Source organism: Peromyscus californicus, unplaced genomic scaffold (genome assembly GCF_007827085.1).
Source record: "Peromyscus californicus insignis strain IS unplaced genomic scaffold, ASM782708v3 Scaffold_8__1_contigs__length_139910024, whole genome shotgun sequence".
Taxonomy (NCBI): Eukaryota; Metazoa; Chordata; class Mammalia; order Rodentia; family Cricetidae; genus Peromyscus; species Peromyscus californicus.
The window spans coordinates 58,653,998-58,681,555 of NW_026294606.1; the positions used below are offsets into that span (position 1 = coordinate 58,653,998).

General features: G+C 42.5%; 1 protein-coding gene across 3 annotated transcripts in view; it reads right to left on the bottom strand.

The window, feature by feature from the left end:
• Positions 1-27,558, bottom strand: part of Sfmbt2 (Scm like with four mbt domains 2) — a 189,197-nt gene that overhangs the window by 69,908 nt on the left and 91,731 nt on the right. For all 3 annotated transcript variants that reach the window (XM_052727431.1, XM_052727429.1, XM_052727430.1), the window contains exons 8-9: positions 12,213-12,314; positions 7,115-7,262 (exon numbers count right to left, since the gene is read on the bottom strand). In XM_052727431.1, the coding sequence (XP_052583391.1) occupies positions 7,115-7,262; positions 12,213-12,314 (250 nt within the window). The remainder of the gene's footprint in view (positions 1-7,114; positions 7,263-12,212; positions 12,315-27,558) is intronic.

Genomic DNA, 27,558 nt, shown 5'->3' on the forward strand with positions numbered 1-27,558 from the left:
CAGGCATGAAACTGTGTGGTTAGGGGGAAAAATTCATGAAAAAATAATTGTTAAGGCTTTGGCTAAAAAGACTAACTGCCAACATATGGAATTACTAGAGTTATACAAACTATGGAAAGAAGAGAAAAATGTAAGAAAAACGATTGTTTTGAACTTGTGGCAAATGTCTTCAACCTCTTTGTACTTTTAAAGTTTTCACTCATGACTGTGAAAGGATTTCAGCAATGAAAGAAACATTGGTAGCCTAGCTTCTTTGTTCTAGTATCAACCATCGAAGGTCCCGTACAATTTGTGACACATGCGTGAGTGACCCCTACCGAAGTCATACCCCTTAGTTTCACCAATCTAGATTTTATCCAAATGCAGAGCCTCTGAGGGAGGCCCCACTTTGGTACAAAGAGGTGAGTCAATACTACCTCAAGGACTGCTCCTTGCCTGTGTCTTAGAACGGGGTTATCAGAAAAGGCAGAGGCACCAATCTGAAAAGTCAGCTGTGATGGAGAGAGGACTCAGCTAGTACAGTGCTTGTTTTACAAGCATGAGGATCTGAGTTCCATCCAGAACCTGTGCTGAGAGAGAGAGAGAGAGAGAGAGAGAGAGAGAGAGAGAGAGAGAGAGAAGAAGAAGAAGAAGAAGAAGAAGAAGAAGAAGAAGGAGGAGGAGGAGGAGGACGAGGACAAGGACGACGAAAGAGGGGGAGGGGAGTGGAGGGCAGGGCAGGGCAGGGGAGGGAAGGGAATGGGAGGGGAGGGGAGGGGAGGGGAGGAGAGGTAGGGCAAGGCAGGGGAGGGGAGGGAAGGGAAGTCAGGTGTAGTGATGCATGGTAATGAGTCACAGAACAAAGGAAAGAGACACAACTCTTTGAGGAGGGGGGGGGGGGGTAGGTCCTGCATGGAAAAGGATCTGTGAGCCCAAACACCCAGGTGTGAATTGGAATATGGTAAAGCCAGGCGGGGTAGAATAAGCTGGTGAGAACACAATTCTAATGGTACAGTCATAATAGAAAACACATGCAGAGCAGTTAGACTTTCCAATATAAGAAGACCATGTGCTGGTGTTTTATACACAAACAGCAACGGAAAACAAAAATGGGAGCCGTGAAAAGAATATTCATCTACACATCTCAGGACTCTGTCCACGGTCATTGAAAATAGTAGACATTCATCCATCCCATCCGAGTTCTTTCTACTTCTCTTCATGGAATCGTACAGAAAAGCAGAGGAAAGCAAGGCAAGAGGCAAGGAACCAGAGCTGGACTGGCGAACCAGAGCTGGACTGGCATGAAGACTAGCCACACAATGCTTTGCTTGCAGAATAGGAATTAGGCTGGGAGACATTTAGTAAGAGGGCACTGAGGGCCAACTAAAATCTTTCTCTGCGTAAAAGCAAAACCAACACGCTATTTTGAATTATGTTAGGAGACACAGATATCTCTAAAAATAGACTCCAATATCATATAAATATCAAGTGTTGGCAGAAAAAAATAACACTTTAAAAATCTTAAAGAATGAGTAAGTAAGCCAAAAGGATTCTTAGTTTTTAACGGCCGGAAATATTTTCAATATTAAAGGCAACTCAGGTTCACCTTCTTAACTCTTTTCAATTAAAAGTGACCTCTTTGGTGGAGAATGAATCAGAAGATGAGAAATAAGCTTCTTTGTCCATATCTATTAATCAGGTAGGCAGTCCTGCCTCCAGTGCCAGATGAAGGGTATTTTTTTAACTTAATTACATCACAATCTGCAAAAGCTAAAAAAAAAGATTTGCCGGGTGGTGGTGGTGCACGCCTTTAATCCCAGCACTCGGGAGGCACAGGCAGGCAGATTTTTGTGAGTTCGAGGCCAGCCTGGTCTACAGAACGAGATCCAGGAAAGGCACAAAGCTACACAGAGAAACCTTGTCTCGAAAAAAAAAAATTCAGGTGCCCCCAAACCAAGAGGATCACACCATGATGTGTGCATATGTGGTGAGTCCTGGGGATCGAACTCAGATTGCTGAGCCTGTACAAGTGTTTTCACTTAACGAGTGAACCATCTAACTAGCCCAGTACATCATAATCTCTGAAACTCTAACATCATTTGAATGCATCAATGAGTGTCATCCGTGTGTGTGTGTGTGTGTGTGTGTGTGTGTGTGTACGCATATATACATGCATACACACACACATACATATATATATATATACATACACACACACACACACACACACACACACACACACACACACACACATACACTTACACACACATGCATAGATACAGAGAGAGGTGGGTTGCATGAACCCCGGGCTGATCTCAAACTCACTATGTAGCTAAGCATGAGTATGAACTCCTGATCCTCCTGACTCTGTCCCCCAGGTGCTGGGATTATGTGTTTGCCACCGTGCCTGGCTGAATGCCTATACATTATTCTCTACAACACAGCAAGTGGCTGATAAAATGGAATTTTTGAAATGAACTGAGGACAACTGCCAGAGGCTCACATTCTTTAGGAAAGGAGAATTGGAATTAGGAAGTCACTAGTTTGTGCCCCAATAATAATTAAATACACCTCTCCTTCCTAAATTACATTAAACAGTTTATATGTCTATTAAATGGTCTACCTAGAGACTAGCAAAGTGCTAAAATAAGCAGTTCATTTCAGTATTGGCTCCTACATTTTACAACACAAATCTAAAGGCTTAATGTTTTCCACCCAACACTGCCTCCCACAGCGCTGTTTGGAATTCTTCTTCTTTGAATTATACAACTAATCTATAGTATTATATGCCCAGAAGGTTCATACCCTGTGTATCCTATATTCTAGTTTCCTTGTTTATGTATCTGTTCAATCACTTTTGGTAGGGCCTACAATACTGTAAGTCCTTTATTGGATTAAACTAACAGGATCAACTCTTCGAGGTTCTATTCTTTGTGTAACAGCAAAGCATGGAGACTGAGAAGTGCCTGTCCATCCTAGCTTAGAAGTCTTGTCTCTGGAGTCTGGAGCAGATATATTTTCCTTTCTCTTTTAAAAGAGAGCAGAGTCAAAACAACATGAAAAGAGGTCTGTGTTCTTGGCAAGTCTCTCTCCTATGTCACCTTCTACCTAAAATCTGTCAGAGAACAGGCAACATCCAATTGCAAGAAGTATTCAGTTTTCACAAAATCTAAGCACACAGGAAAACCTTTGAAATCTCCTGGGGATATGCATATTGTATCTTACACATTCTAACTATAAACCCCAATGTTCAAGCTTAAAACAGACTTAAAAAAATCCTTCTCTTTTCATTTATTAGTAAAATATGGGATGGTGTTTGAAAACTTCTGCAGCAGGGTTCCCAGCGCTCAGAGTAAGATAAGACACAGAATGAACTACCTCAGAAGGAAACCCCTACACCACAGGACAAACCCCAGCAGTACCAATGCCTCTAAATTCACATTCACTTCAATTACCAAAATAAATATAATCTACCCGCATGAGATGAAACCGGAGCCCAATAAACAAAGCCACAACTGTGGTATAACCATCAACATTTGGAAAATTACACCTTCGTGCTGTAATTCACCACCTGCTCTGAAGCTTAGACCAATTACCCATGCAAAAGTGACAGCCCACTAAATCTGCCAGCCCTGCCCAGGGCCACCCAAACTGACCTGAAGGATGGATTGTGTGGAAATGCCAGGCATGGAACAGCAGCAAAGCGTGCTGTAGTTATGCAGAAAAGCATTCACTTGAGATTATAAGGCTGGGACTTAGACACCCTCTCTGGATTTCAGAAATCTTTTAACATAACAGAACTTGGATTCCTCAGGGGAAAAAAATGACTGGGGTTTAAATGAGATAACTTTTAAGATCCATTTCAAATATGAAAACCTTCCACTTGAGTGCTAAAATCCCTCATATAATATGATCGAGGGTTTCAATATAATGGTTAACACATCCTCCTATGTACTCTTCATAATCTGCAAAATATTTGGAATATTTGGTCTGTATTCCACACCACCGCACTCACCTATAATCCCACAGCCAAGACTAAGACTATTTGTTTCTCTACAGTCATCAAATCCAAGTGCTGCTGTTCTCTTGGCTTTCAATTTTGTGTTTTGGTGAGGTGTGTGTGTGTGTGTGTGTATTTCTTGGGTTTCTGTTTGTTTCCTTCCTTGCTGACTTGTTGTTTAAAGACAGAAAGAAAAGGCATCGAGCTGGATGCGACAGGAACTGGGGACAGGAACTGGGGACAGGAACTGGGGACCGTCAGGGAGGGGAAAAGTACGATTAGAATATACTGCATGAAAAAATGTCCAATAAAAAGGTCAAGACATAAATAAATAAAACACATGTATTTTAAAGAGGCCCCAAGGATCAAGAGCTAAGGGTGGCTTCTGGCCTCCAGATGTACCTGTGTGCATGCACATTGGCATACACACACACACACAAAACAAAAAACAAAACTGTACTTTCCTTAGACGATATACATTCATAATCCTTGTCCATTTTTCTATAAGTTTCTTTTTCTCTTATTAGATAAGTAAAATTTCTATTTCAATAAAGCCACCACACAGCCAGCAGACAGCTACAGGTCACCATTGGCTCTTTAACTAAAGGTGCTTGTCACTTCGGTGCTTAAAAAGCTTGTCAGTGGGGTTTTCTTTTTAGCAAGTACTAATTACCATAACTGAATATCCTATTCAAAATGATCAGATCCATGAGGAAACATTTTTTTCTTTTTCAAATTCTGCTGAAAGGTATGTTTCACCTTTGTAAGGAATGGTTACGAAGGATGCGTAAGATAATTTCACAAAGAGTCAGAAGCATTTGGGTGACAGAAAGAAAAACCTATAATGGTGGACTGTCAGTAAGGATAAAAACCTTGGAGCTGGACAGGTAGCGCTCAGCAGTTAAAAGAGGTGGTATCAGTGCAAAGACCAGTGTCCGGCCCCCAGTATCCACACTGGGCAGTGTGCATTCACATGTAAGTCCAGCTCCAGATAATCTGATACCCTCTTCTGGCCTCAGGTGTACTTGCACACAGGTGAACACACACACATACACACCCACACCCACACACCAATAATCTTAAGACAGAAAATACTTCATTGTATATGTGTGTATGTGTGTAATCAGTCATTGTAGATTTAAGAGTTCAATTATATTAATGAAAAATAATTTTCTTAGTATCCTAAATGTGAGTAGCCAAATAGCTATACCCATTTTCCTAATAAATATTCAAGCTTGTATATAGACATCAACAGTCTCTTTTCAGACATTTCAAAGGATATGTATTCAAAAATTCTTAAACATGGATGCCCACAAAAGCGTCTGTCACAATGAACTGATCAAGTGTCAAAATCAGCGCATACGTGTTTGTCCTTTATTCATTCTAAAATAGATGTGATTACTAAGTAGAGATTTGTGAAATCTAACCAAGTAGCATTTCCATTATCTGAGCTCTCTTCTGATGAATGGAGTCCATTCCACATGTTTCAGTGCAGAAGTCAAAAAGAGATGAAGAGGAAACTAAGGGCTTTCAAACTGGGCAAGCGGTCAGTCAGACACGGAAATTCTATAGTGAGAAAGAAATCATAATAATCCCCAATAAACCACCCAGAGTAGAAGCTTGTAATAGACATGTAAGAGTCTGAGGGTCGATTTGGTTCCATGTGCTACTTAGAGACTACCATGAAGTCCCTGTGAAAGTTTTGAAGCATGAGTTTTTCATCTGGTTCAGGTCACAAGAACAAACCCACACAGAAATGCCCAGAGCGCTCACAGACTGAAGCTTTTTCCACCGTCCTCAGGGGCAGATGTGGAGACCACTGCTGCTGTCTGTTACTCAGATCCTTGTTTCTCTGGCCATGGCACATTGTATGTACTGTCAGCGATGAAGTGTCCTCATAACAGGATTTTTGAGGACACAGTGACTCAGAAATTTCAAACAGTGACAAGGAAGTTCACTGCTGTGTCATCAGCCCACAGAACTATGCAACTGTAATCTGAAGAGTCAAGAGCTGAAACGGAGATACACAAAAGTACTTCCCCCATAGAGAGGAGTATGGGAGAAAAATGAGGCTCAGAGGCCAAGGAAAGGAGGCCACAGAAAGCCAGGCACGGCACAAGCCAACGACTGCATAGTTTGTGAGAGCCAGCTAGCAAACATGACATCAAAAGTAATCCCATAATTCTTCCAGATCTGAAAAGGTTAACATAAAACCTCTTTTTATTTAAGGTAGTCTGTTGAAATCTGCCCCATCAAGTTTATTCTTCTCATTTTTCTCCAATTTTCTCTCCTTCTATTCCCTTTGCATACCCTCTCACAGTCTTATCTTTCATTTTGCTTAGTGTTTAGTTTATTTTCTTAGTCAGGGTTTCTTGTAGCCCAGGCTGGCCTTAACCTCACTATGTAGCTAAGGATGAGCTTCGATTCCGAGCTTTCCTGCCCCTACTGTCCGAGTACACCACTATGTAGGGCCTCACTTCTCATTTATGGTTGTCCCCACTGAGTAAACTTTAGACATGTAGCCAACAAAAACCCACATTACAAACAAGGGCATTGTTAAGCATGTGGCTCTCAGATCTCAATGTAAAAGTATAATAATGCAATCTGGCCCTGTGTGAATTGTTGTAATGAACTGCACATGAAGTGAATTATGGGATCATATTATAGCATTAAGTGAATTACCATAATGTGTTATTACGTTAAATTTTTGGATCCTAAGAGTATCTGAGCAATGGAGAAAGTACACTAAAGTCTAAAGAAATACACCACTGGCATTTTGTTGTACATATAAAAGGACTTCTCAGATACTTCCGTGTCTTTAACTCAGTCACTGGGTACCACTGTTGCCTGGATCACTCACTACATAGCATCAGAGAGAAGCAGCTATACAGTAACTGGTGGAGTAAGGGCCTTGCCATTGAGGCTAAAATCCCAACCCATCAACCCCCCAAGGGGTGGAGCTATTGGTGACATCTGTGTCAATCAAGCTAAGGAAGAACTCTTTGCTTCTATCATGGTCCAATTCACACTGCAACTTCTCCATGTAAATGTGATGACATCATTTCAGAGACATGATCATTCCTAGATCAGCAGGCTAGATCATTCCAACCCCACACATTTCCATGGGATACAAACCTTTGGGAGGAGTGAGGTTGACTCCATTTTTAAGGCACCACTGTACTGGCAAAATTCCCAAAGAATCTGCATGGCACAGCATGGAGAGTTTGTTAGGTTCGGGTCTTAGGTCATCAATAGTCACTTGGAAAAAATGATTGTTAAAAACCTGAAAGAAAAAAAATGGAGTCCAAGTTAATTTCTCAGTATTACACATCTAAATCCTGACACTGTTTCAAAGACACTGAGCATGTCCTATCGAATTGTAATGTAAACCAACATTTCTGTAAAAATTACTAAATTAATCTAGTGGCCAATGGTAGAATCAGCCATGTGGTCATATACATGGAGAGAGAAGTAACTAGAATAAACAGGAAAGAGAAAAGGAAAACTAAAGAGAGAAATATAAAACAAGGGCCTCACATGGAAGAAAAGCAAACAGACAGACAGACAGACAGACATATTCCTGCCCATAGAAAATTAAACTGGGTATTAAAAGGCTGAAATGGCACCTCAGCCTCAACAACACACCAAACTCCTCACACCAGATGCTTCATCACCTCTGAGTTCAGCGCTGGGAGACTTCTAGACTCATGAATTACAGCCTTCAAAGTACAACATACTACAGCCAGAGAGGAAGTCATGTATGCAAAACCTGTCTTTACTCCGTGTTCCCATCACCACCTGCCACCCGTCACCACCAACATATCAAATGTTCCTTGAGGACAGTGACCTCTTTCATTCATCAAATGATTCACAAAGCATAGAAAATGCTTTGTACATTAATATACAATGAATATGAGAAAAAAAATGTCAATGATAAAAATGAGCAAGCCAGGTCTGGTGGTGTAAGTCCGTCAGCCCAGCTAAGGAGACCAACTCAGAGGGTTCGAAAGTTCATAAGTTTCCCAACTGTCTGGGCTACAGAGTGAGTTCAAGACCAGCCTGGGCAAGTTAGTGAGACTGCCTCAGAGCAAAACTTAAACCTACAAAGGACTCAGGACACAGCTCAGTGGTAGAGCACTTGCCTAGCATGTGTCAGGTTCTAGATTGGATCTCCAATCCCACAAGGAAAAGAAAAAGAAACAAAGCGCTAAGCAGAAGCAAAATCAGATGCCCCACACCCCACAAGCTCGCACATGTATGCAGGCACACATATGCATATACAAGCACACATAAGTACACCTCAGGTGTACACACAGAAAGAGAGAAAGATGCAATATCTTTCCATTTTTACCAAGCTGTGTTTCTGAGCTCCCTCCATTATGAAGTACATTCTACACCAATCTACTTGAACACTAAGCAAGAGCAGCAACTCCAATCTGCACCTCTTTACTTTGATTCCAGTAACTAGTTCTAACTGTACTCACTGAGGGTTGCCTTCGAAAGTCTACTTTAAGAAGCCGAGACTCGCCGGGCGGTGGTGGCGCACGCCTTTAATCCCAGCACTCGGGAGGCAGAGCCAGACGGATCTCTGTGAGTTCGAGGCCAGCCTGGGCTACCAAGTGAGTCCCAGGAAAGGCGCAAAACTACACAGAGAAACCCTGTCTCGAAAAACCAAAAAAAAAAAAAAAAAAAAAAAGAAGCGGAGACTCAAGATGGGCATGGTGACCCAGCCTGTAATCCCAACCCCTGAAGACGGAGGGAGGCATGAGGGTCAGGAGTTTAAGAACAGACTGTGTTTATGTGAGATCCTGTTCTAAAACTGATAATAATTTTTAAAAGAAGAAAGAGTATGGCCAGCTCGCCCAGGATAGTAACTCCTGGTTGTACTTAAAACCACATTCTCTGGACTGGAGAGACTTGCTCAGTGGTTAAGAGCACTGGTTGCTCTTGCAGAGGACCCGAGTTCAATTCCCTGTAACTCCATTTCCAAGGGATCTGACGCCCTCTTCTGGCTTTTGCAGGCACCAGCCACGCACACGGTACACAGATATACATGCAGGCAAAACACCCACACACATAAAACAAAAATTAGAAAAATAAAATCCCATTTCCCCACCAGCCCCAGGTTTCATTAATCCCGTCTTGAGATTTGTCTCCTTAGTATTTAGCATACATTATACTGTGTTTATTTACTCACTAATTTTCTTTGTTGTCTGATTCCCTCCAGTACAATGTATACCTTATAACAACAGGGGCTCGTTCTATGCCTCACTGTCCAGAGCAATGCCTTTGCCCACTCAGTAACTATCTGCAAGATTACTGTGGTCAGGCCTACCACACATGCACACAAGTCCTCACACACATTAGGATATTCCAGCAGCAGGGTATCTAAGCACCGCCAGACCCTGCCTAAAGAGTTTCAGAACCGATCAAACTGCACATTGATGTGAGAACACTTCAGAGAAAAGTTCAGTGGCTCCCAACACATCTATCAGGACTCGTCGTGTTCCCAGGGATGAAAATCGTTGCTTTGTGCTCCCTCTGATAGAGAGCTCACATGTCTGGGAAGTGTGGCGCCCAAGACTGCACAGCTCAGAACAGGCAGAAACAAAAATAGAAGAGAAGGAGAGGAAGTGATGGGACCGGAAGCCCTGACTTTGAATTCCCTGTGCGTCCTGTCCTCTAATCAACACATTTCCCATATGCCAGAGTTAACACCTCATCTTCCAGTGTTTGAAATACTAAAAGCAGCCCTGCTACACTGTTAACGCCTGGTCACTTGACACTGCATTTTCTCTGCGTTAATATCAATCAGTTATTCTATCTTCAATAGGGCTGCCAAAAGGAAACACCTCAAAGGGATGCATGTGTGTGAAACTTCCATTGTAAAAAGTAATGACAACACAGTGTACTATATTCTCAAGCAAAATATTCTAAGACATTTTTCAGTGTTTAGAGAATTTCAGACATGCGTACCATGAAATATGATCATATCAACTCCTGGAATCCCCACCAGTGAAAATATATATAATTATAAATTCTTTAAACATGAAAAATATTCTGATAAGGCATACTTGAACCTACTTATCTACAGGGGTTCTGGCAGACAAAACCACACATTCCAGCTCACACATTAAAATAACAAATGAGCGATAAGAGAAGAAGAATGGAATATGTATGAGAAGAATGATATAAGCATTTCCTGTCTGACATAAGCGCTAAGAAAAGTAATGTGAACATGTAGTTTCAAAATAACCGCAAATACTTCCTCCTCCCAGTGAGGTGATTTAAGGGGAATTAATTGTGAAATTGCAACCTCTGTTGCTGAAAGTCGATCCAAATTGACGATATTTGAGGCTACCTGTAAGAAATGTATCACTGTCTAGCAATGAATATAGCTGTCATTTAAAGGTATAGAAATATGAGAAATGAGACCACTGTGGGCTGAGCACACCAGCTCGGCCGGCTCATTTTCTAGAGAGCATGGGAAGCTGGTACTGTAGTGTTTTAGACAAGTCCATATACCCAGAAAAGTGGGTGGTTGTCATTGCTACACCACCAAACTCTGGCACCAGGGGAATTCTGGACAGGTTTTAAGACAGAGGGACTACTCTCCAGTCTAGGGGAAATTGGTGACAGCTACCAGAAACACAGTAAAGATCGCAAACACTGTTTCCAATCAAAGGGTTGTAATAGGTGGTAGAACAGCAGGAGTACCTGAGTTTCAAGCCCAATATTATCTAGCAAAGCATCAACTTTTCCCCTTAATACATCTTTAATTTACAAAACTAATGTGCTCACTAAATAAGAAACATTTAGGAAAAGAAAAAAGTTGTATGTCATGATTACAATCATGTTTAATACAGTGTCACCATTAATTTTCTGATATTCTACCAAATCATGAAAAAGATGGGAAGAGAGGGATGGAGGGAGGGGGGGAGGGAGAAAGGAAGGAAAGAAGGAAGGAAGGAAGGAAGGAAGGAAGGAAGGAAGGAAGGAAGGAAGGAAGGAAGGAAGGAAGGAAGAGCTCAAATATAATAATGTCTCAGTTACTACAAGAATAGTAGTAACTCAGATCCTCTTTCCTTTGGAAATAGAAATTAAAATGCAACCGACCTTGAATCTTTAATCAAATTCTTCCTCTGAATATAAAAGGTCATTATCTGAAAGATACATTTGGCTAAAAATGCTAAGCTTGTCAGCGTCTCCCGCCACTTAGCAAAAGCTAATATTTAAGGTGGGAAGCACATCATTTGAATTTGACCATTGTTAGAACCACTGAGATTTCTCTTATGAAGAAGAGATAATCTTAATAATCATATAATCTTAAGAGACTACCAGATCAGCATAAAAACAACTTTACACAGCAAAGGAATTTCATTTTGACTGCCAGTCTCGGAAGCACGTGGTTTCCTTTAGCCAATGAAAACAGGTGATAATAAAAAGAGCAGAAATGCTGGTTTAGGAGGAAATAAGAACCTGCTTTCACTACTTCCAGGTATTTTCTAAATACAAATAGGCAGTCATGAAGGCAGAGCAAGTTAGTCTTTCTTGTGTGTGTGGCACAGGCCTATATGTGCACTTGTGTGTGGGTGTGTGCATCCCATGCGCATATGCAGAGGCCAGAGGAGGATGGCAGGTGTCCTGATCTATCATGCTCCACCTTTTCCCCTGGAAACAAGATTTCTCACTGACTCTGGAGCTGTGTTGGGGCCTTTGTTGTTGTTGTTGGTGGTGGTGGTGGTGGTGGTGGTTAGTTGGATTTGGCTAGGCTGGATGACTAGCAAGCCCCAGGAATCCTCCTGTTTCCTGCCCTGTAGGTGCTTGGATTGCAGGCATGCAATATCCAACTTTTAACATAGAACCTGGGGGTTTGAACTCAGGTTCTCATGCTTGCACTGAAATAGCTCTTATCCACTGAGCCCAGTAAGTTAACCTTACAGTGCTTGTAAAATGCAACTCAACAGTGGACAACTATTAAGAGAACAGTCACTCTGTGCATGCAAGGAGGAGGTATGTGGTTAGACTCCTCTGCCCCCTTTCACAGAAAGAGCTTAATGCAGAACTGGGAAGGAGGTGCGTTCATCTCCCTTTGGTTTATTGAGTGGGTGTTGCTGGGAGTGCTCCTGGCAGGAGCATCCTGCATCCTGCATCTGCACACCTGTGAAGACGTATGTGATTCACTGGGGGGGGGGGGGGGGGGGGGTTGCAAGGAGCAAAGCAGAAAACCCACCTTGGTCACTGATGCAGGACAGATATGAAAGGGCTCACTCATATTCACTGTCTCCAGCTTCATCCCAACTGTGAAGAAATGGCTTCGAATGTCTGCATGGTCCTGTAGGGACAAAGGTGAGCATGTTAAAGGACACAGCAATGTGAATTAACTTGGCAACTCTCTGGCCTTCGTTCTTGAGCATTTTCTTGAGTGACTGAAATCTGATGGAAATAATTAATCCTCCCCATTTCAAATTTCTAATTATTGCAAGACACTGGATTTAATTATTTTCTGCAGGCTAAATTGCTTTTCCAGGGGAGAGGCAGCATGCCTTCACAGCCATGCTTAAATTTACATGAAGCAAAATAACTCACGTGCCACTACATTGCTCTGATCTTGCCAGGTGCTCTCTACTGAAGCCCCACACAATAACAGTGGCTGCTAGTCATCTGAAACCCAGTGGGATTATCTTCAGAAAAAAGGCATGACCTTTTGCCACCAGATTACAAGTCAGGACATCCACCAGTGAGACTCTCCTATTCTCCTTCCAAACAGGCTGGTGGCTGGGTTGGTCACTGGTTGAGTCCATGATCCTAGTGCTTGTAAGACCCTGCATCTGTCCTAGGGACAGTCTGAACCTGACTCCTACTCAATAATGATAAGCATTGCACTTCCTTTTTAATAGTGTCCGCCAGTTCTGACCTCTCCCTGAAACCTGCTGTGTGAGCCCTGGGGCTTCCCTGCCTCTTGCAGAAAACAAATTGTAATATCTTCTTCAGCCACACAGCCAAAGACGAGGTTGACTGGATTCAGGATATCAGAATTTATCTTGCTGAACTGGAGGCCACCTCATACCTCACACACAGTGTATGTAGTCATGGATAAATAAACATATTTGCAGTCTGTCCCTGGGGTACTAACACATTCAAAAAAAAGCTTGCTATTTCCAAATACGTAAATTGGAATCTACTGCTTTCTTGGATCTGGAAATTTCAAGTGGATTCTGAATGAATTTCATGATGCCATTCTCTAGTCAACTCTAAGAATTAGACAGAGTCATGATGGGTGTGCCTGTATTCCAGCTTTCCCCCCAAAAGTTAACCAATTCTCTCTGTCCAACAGGAGATCAGAAAGGAGGAACTCCTTATAAAATTCTCCATCGGAGGAGCTGGGGAGCTGATAAACTGTTTTATCCAAAGCGTGAGGTCTTGAGTTCAGATCTCCAACACCCATGTAAAAGCCGGCTGTACTACAAATGTCTCTAACCGTAGAGATGAGTGAGTGGACACGGATGGATCCAGGAGCTAGCGGCCAGCCAGCTTAGCTGAAATGGCTACCTCCAGGTCCAGTGATAGGCAGACCCTGTCTGAAAAATAAGGTAGAATGTTACAGAGGAAGATATCCAGTGTAGACCTCTATCCTCCCTGTGTGTAAGCAGGGGTGAGTGCCTCCTCCAACATGTCCCACCCTTGAGATGTGGTGGCTTACACCTATAATGTCATCACTTAGGAGGCTGAGGCAGGAAGACTGTACATTTAAGGCCAGTCTGAACTACATATTGAGTTCTAGCCCCAGCCTGTGCTACAGAGTGAGACCCTATCTCCTGAAAACAAGGGAAATTTGTAAAAGTAAATAAATAAAACTCTCTAATACTTCTCCAGTTTGTCAAGAGGATAGAATATAAGCATCCAACACTTACATTTCTCTTTAGTGTGTGTGTCACCTGTGTGTATGTGAGCATGTGTATACACCTGTGTGTAGGAGCACGTATATACACCTGTATATACATTTGTATATACACCTGTGTGTGTAGGAGCATGTATATACACCTGTATATACACCTGTGTGTATGTGAGCATGTGTATACACCTGTGTATATAGGAGCATGTATATACGCCTGTATATACACCTGTGTGTATGAGCATGTGTATACACCTGTGTGTATGAGCATGTGTATACACCTGTGCGTGTGAGCATGTGTACACCTGTGTGTGTAGGAGCATGTGTATACACCTGTGTATGTAGGAGCATGTATATATGCCTGTATATACACCTGTGTGTATGAGCATGTGTATACACCTGTGTGTGTGAGCATGTGTATACACCTGTGTGTGTGAGCATGTGTATACACCTGTGTGTGTGAGCATGTGTACACCTGTGTATGTATGAACATGTATATACACCTGTGTGTGTAGGAGCATGTGTACACATCTGTGTGTATGAACATGTGTATACACCTGTGTATGTATACACAGGCTCATACACATATTTGTGCAAATGTCTTTTGGAGGACAGAAGGAACATCAGAAGCTCTGGAGCTGAAGTTATACAAATGACAGTGTGCTGTTTGACATGGGTTCTGGGAACCGAACTCTGGTCCTTTGCAAGAACAGCAAGCACTCTTAACTGCTGAGCCTTCTCTCCAGCCCCAGATCCTTTCACTTCCATATCTTCACAGTGATCTATGAAGTTCTCTACATCCAAAGACAACACAGTCAGGGTCTGGGTGAAGGGATTGGTGCTGTGGGGGGTGGGAGTGGGAGTGGTGAACAGAAGAGAGGCAGTCACATGCCAGGGGACATTCAAAGGACCTCACTCATTCAAAACCTATATAAATCCCTTCAGAACTAAACAATCAACACTTTATAAAAATTACTCGGATAAGGAAACACTCTCAAAAGCAGATGGTGACTTTGTTGTTTACACGACAAACTTTATAAATTCCTTAAGAACGAATGATCAACACTTTATAAAATTAGAAGCCTGAGGAAAAGAGTGAGGAGAAAGTCTTCGATACAGGTGGTGTGGCGAACCAAGCATCTCCTTTCAAAGGCACTTTAGAAAAAGAAAAGGAATTCAAAGCCACAGTCCAGGGATTTAATGTGAATTAACACAGACTAACCAAAGCAGGGCTGCAAAGTGCAGGTACTGAGGCACAAGAGCTAAACACAAGAATTACTAATTGACACCTGAGTTAAAAGATTGAAATCAATGCTCTCCTCCAGACACACACCCTCAGTACTTATGGGTGAGATCTGAGTCACACTAGTGGATTTTGCAGGTAAGTATTTTCCTCTTTTAAACAAAACTCTTTATCCTTTTATTCTGAACTTAGTATCAGACTTCCCGGCATGAATGTCCTCAACAAGTTAAAACAGTTATTATTGGGCTGTGTTGACGATACAGACATGTCCCAGGTAACTATGACTGGCCTGGGAGAAGGCACTGATGTCTCAGGATCCCGCTGCTAATTTCTCTCCTGCGATATGGCCCTCTACTCACTGTGCAAACCTGCTAGGCTAAACCTGCGTGTGATCTTGCTCACTAATCATAGCAAATGGTAACTTCTTGGCCGCCTCTAATCTTCAGAGCTCTCTGTGGAATTTTCCATCTCTTAATTTCTTTGTAAAAGAGGCCCATCAGCAATCTAGACTTCTGGTCTACCCAGGCTTAAGCCCTCAGCTCCAGCATCTGTACCAGCTCTGCTTTGTCAGCTTTCACACCAATCTCTTCTGTGGCAGTTGTACCAGCTTCCCAAGCAGAGCTGATCCACAGCCCTAAAGCCTTTCTGTCCCAGAATCTTAATTTGATACTGATCACTGACTAGAAGATGTCTTTAGCTAAGTCCACATCCATCCTACTACACCCAATGTTCCTGATACTACATAAAAAGCTCTGTGGCTCAGGGGACTCTGCATGTAAACGAGTTGCTTATCTGATTCTGTATCATGTACAGTTGTCTGGTGAGAACCAATCAATGGCAGTCTGTCCTTAGAAATAAAACATGCAGAGAGGTTCTTCTTCTGAAGGGATCTGAACTTGTCCTTGCATCCCTCAAGTCCACTTCCTCAAGATCATTTGTGTATGAGGTTTGGAGGGGGTATGTATTCTGTCTGTACTTGTCAGTGTGTGCGCGCGTGCGTGTTCCAGAAATCAACATTGGCTGTCTTTCCTCAATCACTCTCAAACATTATTTTCTGAGAGAGAGGCTGAGGCTAATCAATCAAACAGCTGACTAGTCAATGAGCTTCGGGGATCCATCTGTCTTGGGTCCCCACATTTACCCCACCCTACCCCCAGCACTGGAGTTAGAGGCATACTCTACCACACCAAGTTCTTTACATAGGTGCTGAGGATCTCAGTCCTCATGTGTGCATGGCAAGCACTTTACAGAATGACCATTTCTCCAGCCCTTAGACCACTTTTTAACTAGCCTTTAACGCAAACAAACAAACAAAACTCTCCTTCTATAAGCATGCAGAAATCCTACCAGTTTAAAATAGTTAGGCCAGCATAATGGAAATTTAAAAGACTCAAGACAAAATGCACCCAAGAATAAGAGTTTGACCAAATCTACCATCTCTATTATTGGCCAATTCCAATACCAGAAACTTTATTTTAAAAATGGGATATGTTCTTAAGGAGTTTGCACCGAAAAATTCTAGCCATTAGAAAAATTTAAAAACTATGAAAGAGGTCATATTATATACACAGTACTTTCTGGTGAATTCCAGACTCTCTTGTTTATGCATGTTGTTCATTCCAGAAAGACCTCAGTGAATACCTATCAAACTAAATAAAGAACAAAAAAGCCAGATGATTTCCCAACATTCATCCAGTTTTATGCTCTATCATTCATTCATTAGAGGAAGACAGAGAAGAGCACTAGATGTCACATAGAAAATATACATGTCCATGAAGACAGGCATGCAAATATCACACAGCAAAAGAAAAGGGAGACACAATAGAAAAAAAGCCCAACCCACAAAGACAAAGGCTTAAAAGAGTTCCCAGGCATATTCTTCTACTTGTAACTTACAATTTTAAATATCTGATGATCAAGACACTCAAATATCTGTAAAGGTGAATACAAAAGGTTGGGGACATGGCTCAGAGGGCAAAGTGCCTATTGTGTCATCATGAGGACCCGAGTTTGGATCTGAGAACCCACACAAAATCTGGGTGTCATAATAGTGCATATGTAACTCTAGAGCTGATTGGGTGGGGACAGGTGGATCCCCCAGAGCTCACTGGCCAGTCAGTCTAGCCGATTAGTGAGCACTGAGTTCAATGGGAGATTCTGTCTCAAAAAATAAGGTGAAGAATAATAGAGGAGACATTAGAAGTCAACTTCTGGCCTCCATATGCATGAGCACACACACACACACACACACACAGAGAGAGAGAGACAGAGAGAGAGACAGAGACAGAGAGACAGAGACAGACAGAGACAGAGACAGAGACAGATAACAAACAGTAGACTCTGGGAGTCAGCTGGAGTCATGCAACTTGGACTTACAGGCTGGAGAGAGGTGAATATAGTGTATGGAGTAAAAAGAAGTCACTTAGCACTACCCAAAAAACACCAAGTTTTTAGGGTAATTGAGGAATTTGACACTGTCCAGTGCCCACGTAAGTTAGCAGAGCTCTATGTGTCAGGACATCCATAATCACTTATGAGAAAGCAGGAAGAAGACACTGTCCTTAAAACTGAATCATAGTGAGGTTGGTAAGGCAGTCAGAATCCATACATTCCTCCTCAAATGGCTGGCTACGTCTCCCCAAAGCTACAAGAGAGTTCTGGGTTCCTGGAGAGAATATGCAAACTCAGTTTCCATTGAGAGATAGTGGAAAACTCATCTGGCTTAAGAGAGAGACCGCACCATTGACAAAGCTCTAGAAAGTTATCTACAACTGCTGAATCAAAGATGGTGTTACCATGGATACCAGCACAGAGCACTAAGTCCTTAGGACACTTGCAAATATGCCTGTCACATCAAGAAACCTTGCTTACTTACATGGACTGGAGTCCACTTAAATAGCTTACTGAAGAACTACTCTCCTGTAACAAATACCAGTGATGTCATTCGTATCTATAGTCCAAACCCCCCAACTATTTTACTCTAAAGTAGTTTTTTATTGATTGAAACTAAAAAATATTCTTTTTTATGGGAGGACTGTCTTAGCAGGCCATCATGATCACCTCTCCTTGGGGACAAGCTTCAGTGGCATGCCATAGTGAAGGGGAATCTGTAATACCCGGCCTTTTATCTGCTCAGGGCTCACCAAGTCAGCTTCCTCCAAGACCCAAGAAGGTCTCACCATGTGCACCCTTTGACTCTGCACTAGTCTGACTTGGTTGTGTAGCTAATATCTGGTAGGTGGAAGCAATCATCCCTAAGAGGTTATGGATGCTTGTAAGCACTTCTGTGGGGTTGTCCACCCCCACAGTGTCAGTAGAGTGGTACCTATCCTACAGAGAGGAGGCTAAGGCACAGAGAGGTCTAGTGACCAATGCAGGCACTCAGGGCCCAAATTCAAACACAAACAGCTTGACTGCAAGGCCAGTGTTTTAAAACGATACATCGAAATTTGGACTTGTGAGAGAGTTTGCCAGGTGAAGGGGTCTGCTGCTAAGTGTGGTGGCTGGAGACTCATGTGGTGAAGGACAGAATCAGACTTTCACAAGTTGTCTTCTGGCTTCCACGTGTGCATTGGAGCGCAGGTTTGTGTATACACACAGACACATTAATTAATTAATTAATTAATTAATTAATTGTAATTTTAAAATCAACAATTTGTAAGAAAACAAAATCCTGTAAACTGTAGGCTCCCTAAAATTTTTAAAGCTATTTATTACCAAGTTGAAAAGTGACAGCTAATAATAATTTACTTAAAAACCTCTCATTTTGACTGTTTTTGCACAACAACTTCCAATGGCTTAGGGGAAAATGTATAACAGAGAGAATCCTGATATTAGAATGGCCTCACAAAATGTTAATATACATCCTGCCATAGTGTTTCGCCAATTGTTTTTCAGGGCAAGACTGCATGCATTCCAGGCTGGAGTCCAGCGCCCTACATAGTGGTGCATGACCCCGAACTTCTGGTCCACCTGCCTCCCCCTCTCCAGTGTGGGGTGACAAGTGTGTGCCAATCCACCTGGTTTGTGTTGGGGATCGAACCCAGGGCTTCATGCATGCAAGGCAAGCACTTTCCAATCTGAGCTACAGCCCCAGGCCCTCATCAATAATGAATAAATATCCTTTCTACTTCCGTACGCTGGTTCATTGAGTAAGGATGAAGGAAGGAATGCGTGCAGCAAAATGCCTCTGGTGCTTCATCATTCACCCCTCATCGATACCTATTTCCTGCTACCATTATCAGTGTGAACCACGACAGGCTAATCTCATCAGTGACTGCACATCAGTCTCCATCTGTCAGTGGTGTTTTAAACACTGTATGTTAAGCACTAAGCTACAATGAATGGCAAGCAGGGCGGATGATGTGGTTCTGACACTGACAGGCTTGAGATGCAGTTTGCTAAACTGAATATAAACATCCAAGCCGTGAGAAACATGAAGTGGTACTCTGGAGGAATAGGTCTGAACACACCTCCATGCATTTGGTGTTTCGGCTTTACAGTTCTGAGAAGAGCTCCTTTGTCCTCTCGGAAGCAGAGGCTGGGGATCCATCACTATCAATCATGGTGTACCAACTACCACAGTGGTCACCTCCTTGCTGTAAACATCAGCATATGGTAACAGCTTCCCTTTGAAAGCGGCTGCCGCTCCCAGACAAGGTAATAGGTGACTCTTCAGGAATCAAACATAGCTTCTGACAGAGAGTCATCTGGGAAGTCTGAGAGCCAAACTCTCCTGGCAGGGTTGATCAAGCTTTGGGTTGAATAATGAAGACCTTCATAAATACACAAATTACTATGATTAGTAATCTATGGAAGGTGATAGGGAGAGAAAGAAAACGGAAAACAAGAAAGAGCAGGCATGCCCCAGGTGTCTACTTGACCTTGAACATTCATTCATTGCACACACATTTACTGTAGCGATTTGGGAAAACTTCAAGTCATACTCTTAGAATGCAGCATGTGGCTAATTCAGATTCTCCATCTCCACTTCACTAGATCAATACATCCCAATGATGCAAACGTATGCAGAATGTGGCAGAGGGAATTGAGTTCAAACTATTACCACAACACAATTTCAATGTACTTGATGAGGATTTTAATGCAAAAAGGCAAGACAATCATCCCTATACAAAAACAAATTCTGAGCCTAACTTCCAGAATTGAAGGCTATAAGAAATTTTCTGGCTATTATGTTGATATGAAATTAAACAAAAAATACATACGTAATTTATACACTCCTAACTTCTTTGAAGTCCTTAAATCCTTTAGTCTATTGTGCTTACACAAAAGTACAGCGGAGTGTGGCTGGAGAGATGGCTTGGGGCTATGAGCACTTGTTCCCAGTGCTGAGGGCTAGAGTGTAATCTCAGCATCTACATAATAAACTAGACATCTCACATATTCCTGTGACCCACCCCCCCAAGCTCCAAGGTGGGAAGGTGTGATAGACACAAGAGGAGTCCTGGGGCTTGCTGGCTTCCAGCTTTGCCTAGAAAATGCAAAACCCAGGTTCAAAAGGAGAGAGACCCTGCCTCTAAGGAATAGAATGAGTGCAGAGAAAGACACACACACACACACACAGTGCACATACACTCACACAGACACACAAAAATAATGAATAAATAAATACTGCACAATATTAATCTTTTTAGTTCCAACATGCCAGTTTTTGGTCTATTGGGAAATTAAACATCACATAGGTTTTTCTTCAAGTCCTTAATAACTTGCCTAATATCTAAGAATAGGCTTCAGTAAAATTAAAGGAAGGTTTTAATTAGTACTACATTCAGATTGCTATATAATGAACTCTGGTAACTTGTTCACATCAGCATATGCCACACTTTTTTAAAAAGCCATTTGTTTCATAGTATTCCTTTTCTTGTTTGAAGAACGGCTTATTGCTCATGTACTCATTAGAAAACGACTCACATAATATTAATTTCATCAAGAAATGACACTGGAATGCCAGCATTTATTAAATCAATAGTAGTATTATGTTTCAACTCCATCATACTGATTTGAATTTAGCCAGTGAAATATTTATAACAAAAATGTAATGAAAAAATCTATACACTTAACAGCAATAAGCTTTTCCATTTTACGCTCACAGCTGTAAAAGCAATTTTTATCTCCAAGTGGTGCATTTAATCAAGTTAAAAAATAGTAAGAAGAAATGAAGTATTACGTACGCCAACCTGGGCCACACAACTCATAAAAGGTGATTATGTCAGGGCTATTTCATGGTTAAGTGCAAAACTGATACTACATTATTTGCTAAAAAAAAAAAAATACATAAATCCACAGGCATTAGGAATATCTTCCACCGATTAACACCTAGCAACATAGAACTATGGGCAAGTAGCAAGATCTCTCCCCTTTCTTACAGTACCAGAAGGGGAAACTCGGGATGAGGCGATGGCTCATAAAAGGCTTCCAGTACAATCATGAGGACCTGAGTTCGAATTTGTCAACACCCCTGTAATAAGCAATCCAGGCACAGCAGCACATCTCTGTAACCCCACTGCTAGAAGGTCTGTGACAGGTGGCTCCCAAGGGCTCCCTGGAAAGTGAGTTCCAGGTTCAGTGAGTGGCCCTCTCTCAAAAGATGAGAGCGAGAAAGGCAAACATTCAATGCATCCTCCAGCCTTTAAACGGGATGCACGGGCAAGCATAATTAAATACACATGTGTATGCACTCATGTCTATGCGTACAAGCATACACACACAAAACAAATAAACAAAGCATACCTATTGTCTAATGTCTATGCATAAACATTGATTTCTGTTCTTTTCTTTCTCCTGCTTCATTAACTCACAGCCAACAAGCCAAGAGGCCCTTTTAAGTTCCCTGGGTAGCGCTCTGGGCAGTACAGGCTGAAAAGGAACAAGACTGGGGGAGGCTGCCCTATTAGCTTCACATCCACCCTGACCACCCTGGAGGACACAATTAGCCAGAGGCACCCCTTTATCTGGACCACCTAACTGCAACTCCAGCATCGCCATGGAAACAGACAAATCCTGAGCCATCTCTCTGTAGAGACCCCACCTTTCACACAGGGAGAAGTTACCAAGGAACAATGATTCACCCAGCCGACTGACAGTTCCACCTTTTCATGACAAGTCACAACGACCCAGGGAGCAAGCCTCTAGCCAATGCTCGGCATTGCGGGAAGACTGCAAATGATAAGGCGTCAACAGCCAATCAGTCAGCTCCAAGGCCCTCTCACAGGTCACACCTGCTCCTTGGTCATCCTTTCTCCAGGTCACAGGTCACAAAATCATCGTTCGTTAGGTAAGAATTTCTCAGACTTCATGCTGCTGACTTTGGGGACCAGGTTATTCCTTGTAGGAAACTGCCCCATAGAATATTTTACCGAATACTTGGCACATTAGATGCCAACGGGAGACCTCGCTGTGACAATCAGAACATCACCAGATACTACGTCATGTTCTTTGATGAGCCACATCGCACCCCCATCGCAGCCCTTCCGTGAGGGTCCTCGGACTTGGGTGGAGAGGAGAAAGTCAGATGTTCAACAAGCCACCTGAAGTGTAGTCTGCTTCCTCGTCACTTTTCGTGAACGTTCTCGGAATCACTCACCTACCGCTTCTTCCTTCCCCTCCAGCATTAACTCATCATTGAAGCCCAGAGTCCTACTGCCCCAGTGACACAAAAACCATTTCCTGTAGCACTGACCAACTTTAACGCTCCCTCAATAAGAGATCTGGGAGTCCTTTCTTTGTGCCCGTCTGTATGCAAGCCCACTGCTTTTATTACCTGCCATCGCTCTGGGGGCCCAGTGTGTAATGTTAGAAGATGTTGTTGGGGATAAATGGCATAGCGACAAATGTGCCACTACTCTGAGCATGATGCGGTGTTAAGGAATAGTGGTATAAATACGTGTGTAGTTGAGGACGGCAGAGGCTCAAATGCTTCCTGTCCCGTGTGACTCTCATGGCAGCAGTGTGGTGTGGTCTGAATGGAAAATGACCCACATGGTCATGTCTCTGAGCACTTGGTACTCAACAATTAGGGACTGTCACCAAAACTACCTCAGGAGTTTCCATTGGAAAAGGATGGTGGCTTTCATGGGATTTACCCATGGCTTCGTTTGTTTGTGTTTCTTCCTTTGCCTTTGCTGTTATTTCATGGCATTCAAAGGTGCCTAGATAGATAGACAGATGATAGATAGATAGATAGATAGATAGATAGATAGATAGATAGATAGATAGAGATAGATCAATCCTTATCTCTGTGTGTATATATACAGATACATCATATACATATACATAAATATATACATACACATACATACATATACATATATACATACACACACACACACACACACACACACACACACACACACATATATATATATCCACTGATTGAGGTCAAGGTTGCATGACCTTGCCATGTAGTTCTCATGTAAATCCCTGAAGGTATGAAGTGTCAAATGAGAAGCTCACACTTTGTCTTATTGGTTTCCCCGCCACAGTCACTGCTATTTGCAACTTCCTGTTCAAGACAGACACTGTGCACATTAGAGTATACGGAGGCACCCCTGTGCATTTTTATGGGAAGTAAAATGCCTCCTTGAAATGTGACTTAAATACGCAATAAAATGCCCCATAGATGAAAGGATTCTAATCTCTTCTTGTCAATGATGGCTGGAGTTTAAATCTTAAAAAAATAAAACGTGGTAGAACAAGCCCTTTGAAACTATGCATCTAATTAGAGATTTGGTCCCAGTACTCCCAACATACCACCTAACCACTACATTAAGTTGATGCTAACGCTAACGTCATCCTGTTTTCCCCACACCAAAAACAACTAAAGCCACCTTGGAGTGACAGCTCCCAGATAGACAATGGAGAGCTGACACTATGCCTCCATTTTCAATGTTTAAAATTAGAAATCAGGTTACTATATAACAGACTGCAGAGAGCAGCATGCAGGCCCTGACTGCTGCAGTGAACTCTGCATGGGTGTTTTGCGACTTTTATATTACACCTCTTGTTTGACCAGAGTTGCCCTTTTTATTTCATCTACGATTTTTCTCCAATACTCACAAAAACGCCATGGCCCTTGTGGTTCTTTCTTGTTCTGTAATTCATGTTTGGGCTCAAGAACCCAGAGAATACAGAGAATTATCACAAGCAAGCTCTGCCTCTCATTTGTGTGTGTGTGTGTTGGGGGGTGTGCGTATATTTGTATGATATATAAATTCACGTGTTCTGCACACATGTGCAACATGTGTGGAGACCAGAGGCCATATCTGGTTTCTTCTTTAACTGCTCTCTACCTTGTTTTCTGTTGTTTTGGTTTTTTTTTTTAAAGATAATCTTTCACTAAACGTGAAAGCTCACAGATTGGTGAGGCTGGCTAACCAGTGAGTTCCAGAGACTCCAGAGATATGTCTGTCTCTGATGTATCACACACACACACACACACACACACACACACACACACATGCACGCACGCACGCACGCACATTCTGCCACACCCAGCTTTCTGTGTAGGTTCTGGGGATCCAAACTCAGGTCCACATGTTTGTACGACATATACTTTACCCACAGCCACCCCAACTCCTCTAACTCCCATTTCTGTGAGGAGCAAAAGGTGGGCATGAAATCAACTTAATATTCTCACAGACTGAGAGCCTATGCTTAACATGTCACAGAGCCTTCCAACCCTGGATGGAGAGAGAAGCCCCCAGAGATGAAAGCCAGTTACAAACATCACCCTCAAACCCTCACAAGCTCAGTAGTTGACACTGAGCAGATCACAAAAGGACAGCTAACCTGATGGCAGACGCCCTCCAGTCAACACACCATTCCTTTAAAAGAACCACCAGGGCCTACGGACATGAGAAGGAGACACAAACTGTGTTATAAATATGTATTGCTCAGTGCCTTGGCCCAAGTTCTGCTTCCACACAGAGGAATCACTTCCAGGAGAATCTAAGAGTCCCTCCTGAGGCAAAACATAGCTATTACACACCTTTCACTGTTACTATATCTACTGCTGAACAAGAGAAAAGGTAAAAACCATAAACTCTGATGCACAGAACACGGCAGCCCCGTCCTTTCTTATAACCCTTTGGCTACACCAGACAGGAAAAAGAAAAGCATTCCTTGCTTTGCCACACTCGGTGTCTCTCTGGTCCCCAACCTAAGTCTCGAACACCAAAACAGAGAAGATACTTACTCTTCAGGGCTAAATCTATAACCACCCTGACAGGAACATAATTCGAAGCTTGAAAACAGAAGAAACGAAACAACACTAAGTGGCATACATCTGCAATCCAAGCACTCGCTAGACTGAAGCAGGGGGGCACGAGTCTGATGCCAGCCTGGGCTAAAACACTGAAGTAAAGTTTAAAGAAATTAGAAGGTTCAGAATCTTTGGTGTGTCATGAACAGATTCTTCTGTGCAGGTATGTGCGAGTGTGGGTATGCACACACACATACATGTGCACACGTGGATGCAGGTCTGAGAGAAATCTGTGGAATAGTTCCTCAGGCACCTTGTGTTTTTCTTTTCTTCCTTTATATTTTATTTGTTTGTTTGTTTGTTTGTTTTGACAGATCCCTAGAGCTTTATTGCCTGGCCAGTGAGGCCCAGAGGCCCAAAAGTCTCCTCCCCAAGACTGGAATTCACACCATGTCCCCCCGCTTTTTCAGAAGGCACTGCAAAGTATTTGCCAAGGAAGCAACATGAACAAACTCTTAGGAAAGCGTGTGTGTGGGACCTTTGTATAAAATAACAAATGGCCTCAACTAGTCCTCTCCCAGCTGCCCCTTTGCTGTGTTTATGAAACGTAACAAATTCAGAAGGCAAACACAACGCACGGATTAGAGGCACCTCGTGCCAGCTAATTGCACCAAACTAGATCAGCCACTGTGACAACTCTATTTACAGATGGCAAAGGTGAAAGGTGCATTTGTCTCCCACAGCTACCTGGATGTACTTTTGGATCTGCTTAACAGCTCTTTGTGTCAAATATGACAGAAGATGAACCACGCCAGGACACTATTGAAGTATAGCCTCCTGCTGTGTTATGATGAACCACCTGTATAACAGTGCCCCCAAACGATCCTAATCACCGACCTGAAAATGTTCTATGGCCTAGAGACATTGTAGGCAGTAAAATGTCACAGGGCGGTGACCCCATGTAAACAACCCTACTGTAGGGTCATAAGGAAATACTGGGCACATCATCATATTCAGCACAGAATTTTTGACAACGGAGTGGAAGACTGTGATGTGGGTTTATACGTTTTGTTATACTATACTTTATTGCTATTTTAGAGCACAGCCTTCTATTTATTAAAAACGGGATACTTTAAAATGTGTGTTACATCAGCAACAGCCTCACGCATCTCCTGTTTACTACACATTCCAATTGTGTGTGTGAAAAGGTTGTGTCAAGTGACCTGTACCATCTGGGATTTCAGAAGAACATTCTGTGCTGTTCACAGAGTGTCAAGACCACTGGAGGATGTCTTTCTCAGAAGACACCTCTATTGTTAAACAATGCACAAGTGTACTCAGACCAGATATACTTTGTTTTCAGACAGGGTTACATGAATCCCAGGCTGGCCTTCAGCTTGCTCTGTTGGCCAAATCTGGCCTAGACACTCCTCATTCCACTCTGAATAGCTGAGATTGTCCTAGCACATAGCTTTTGTGGTGGTGGGAATCAAACCCAGGGCTTTGTGCATGCTACAAACTGACCCACGTCCCAAGCTCCAGCTGTGCTTTTGATCTATTAAGAAATCTGATGAAATCAAAACCTGCTATCCTGACCTCTCTGATACCCACAGAAATGAATGAGGAATTGGGCAGAGAAGCAATAAGGAAGGCAATCGTAGCTCAAGTTTCCCGTGTACATATTACATAAAAACAGCCCTCTCCTCAGCTGCAATAAAGAAGAATATGGAAGCGTGAGACCTCACTGTTCAGTCATGTCTCAACTGTTTGGTGGTAACAACTCGCTACCTGTGGCAGGCAGGAATCAGGTGAGAGGGAGAAAGAAAATAAGCAGACTAGAAACAGAATCCATCATTGAACACCAACTCTGTCAGTGCATTCCTCCAGCACACTGTGTTTCCATTATCTGTTAAATGAGGAAATGGAATCTATGTAAGAGGGAACACACAACATCACCTATCACACAATGGAGGCTCATAGGTGAAAGGGTCAGAGAGAATCAGGAGGATTGGGGAGGTGGCTGAATGGGTAGAGTGCTCGTGGTAGAAGGTTGAGGACCTGAGTCTCATCCCTCAAAGACCGTAAAAAAAGCTTTGCAGAGCAGCATGTGGTTATTCAATACTGACCAGCTCTTAGATTTTATTCTTTATTGGCTCTATTTTGAAACCAAGTTCCCACAAACTTTTTAGTGATATATATTTGAATCTATTTTATCTTTCTAG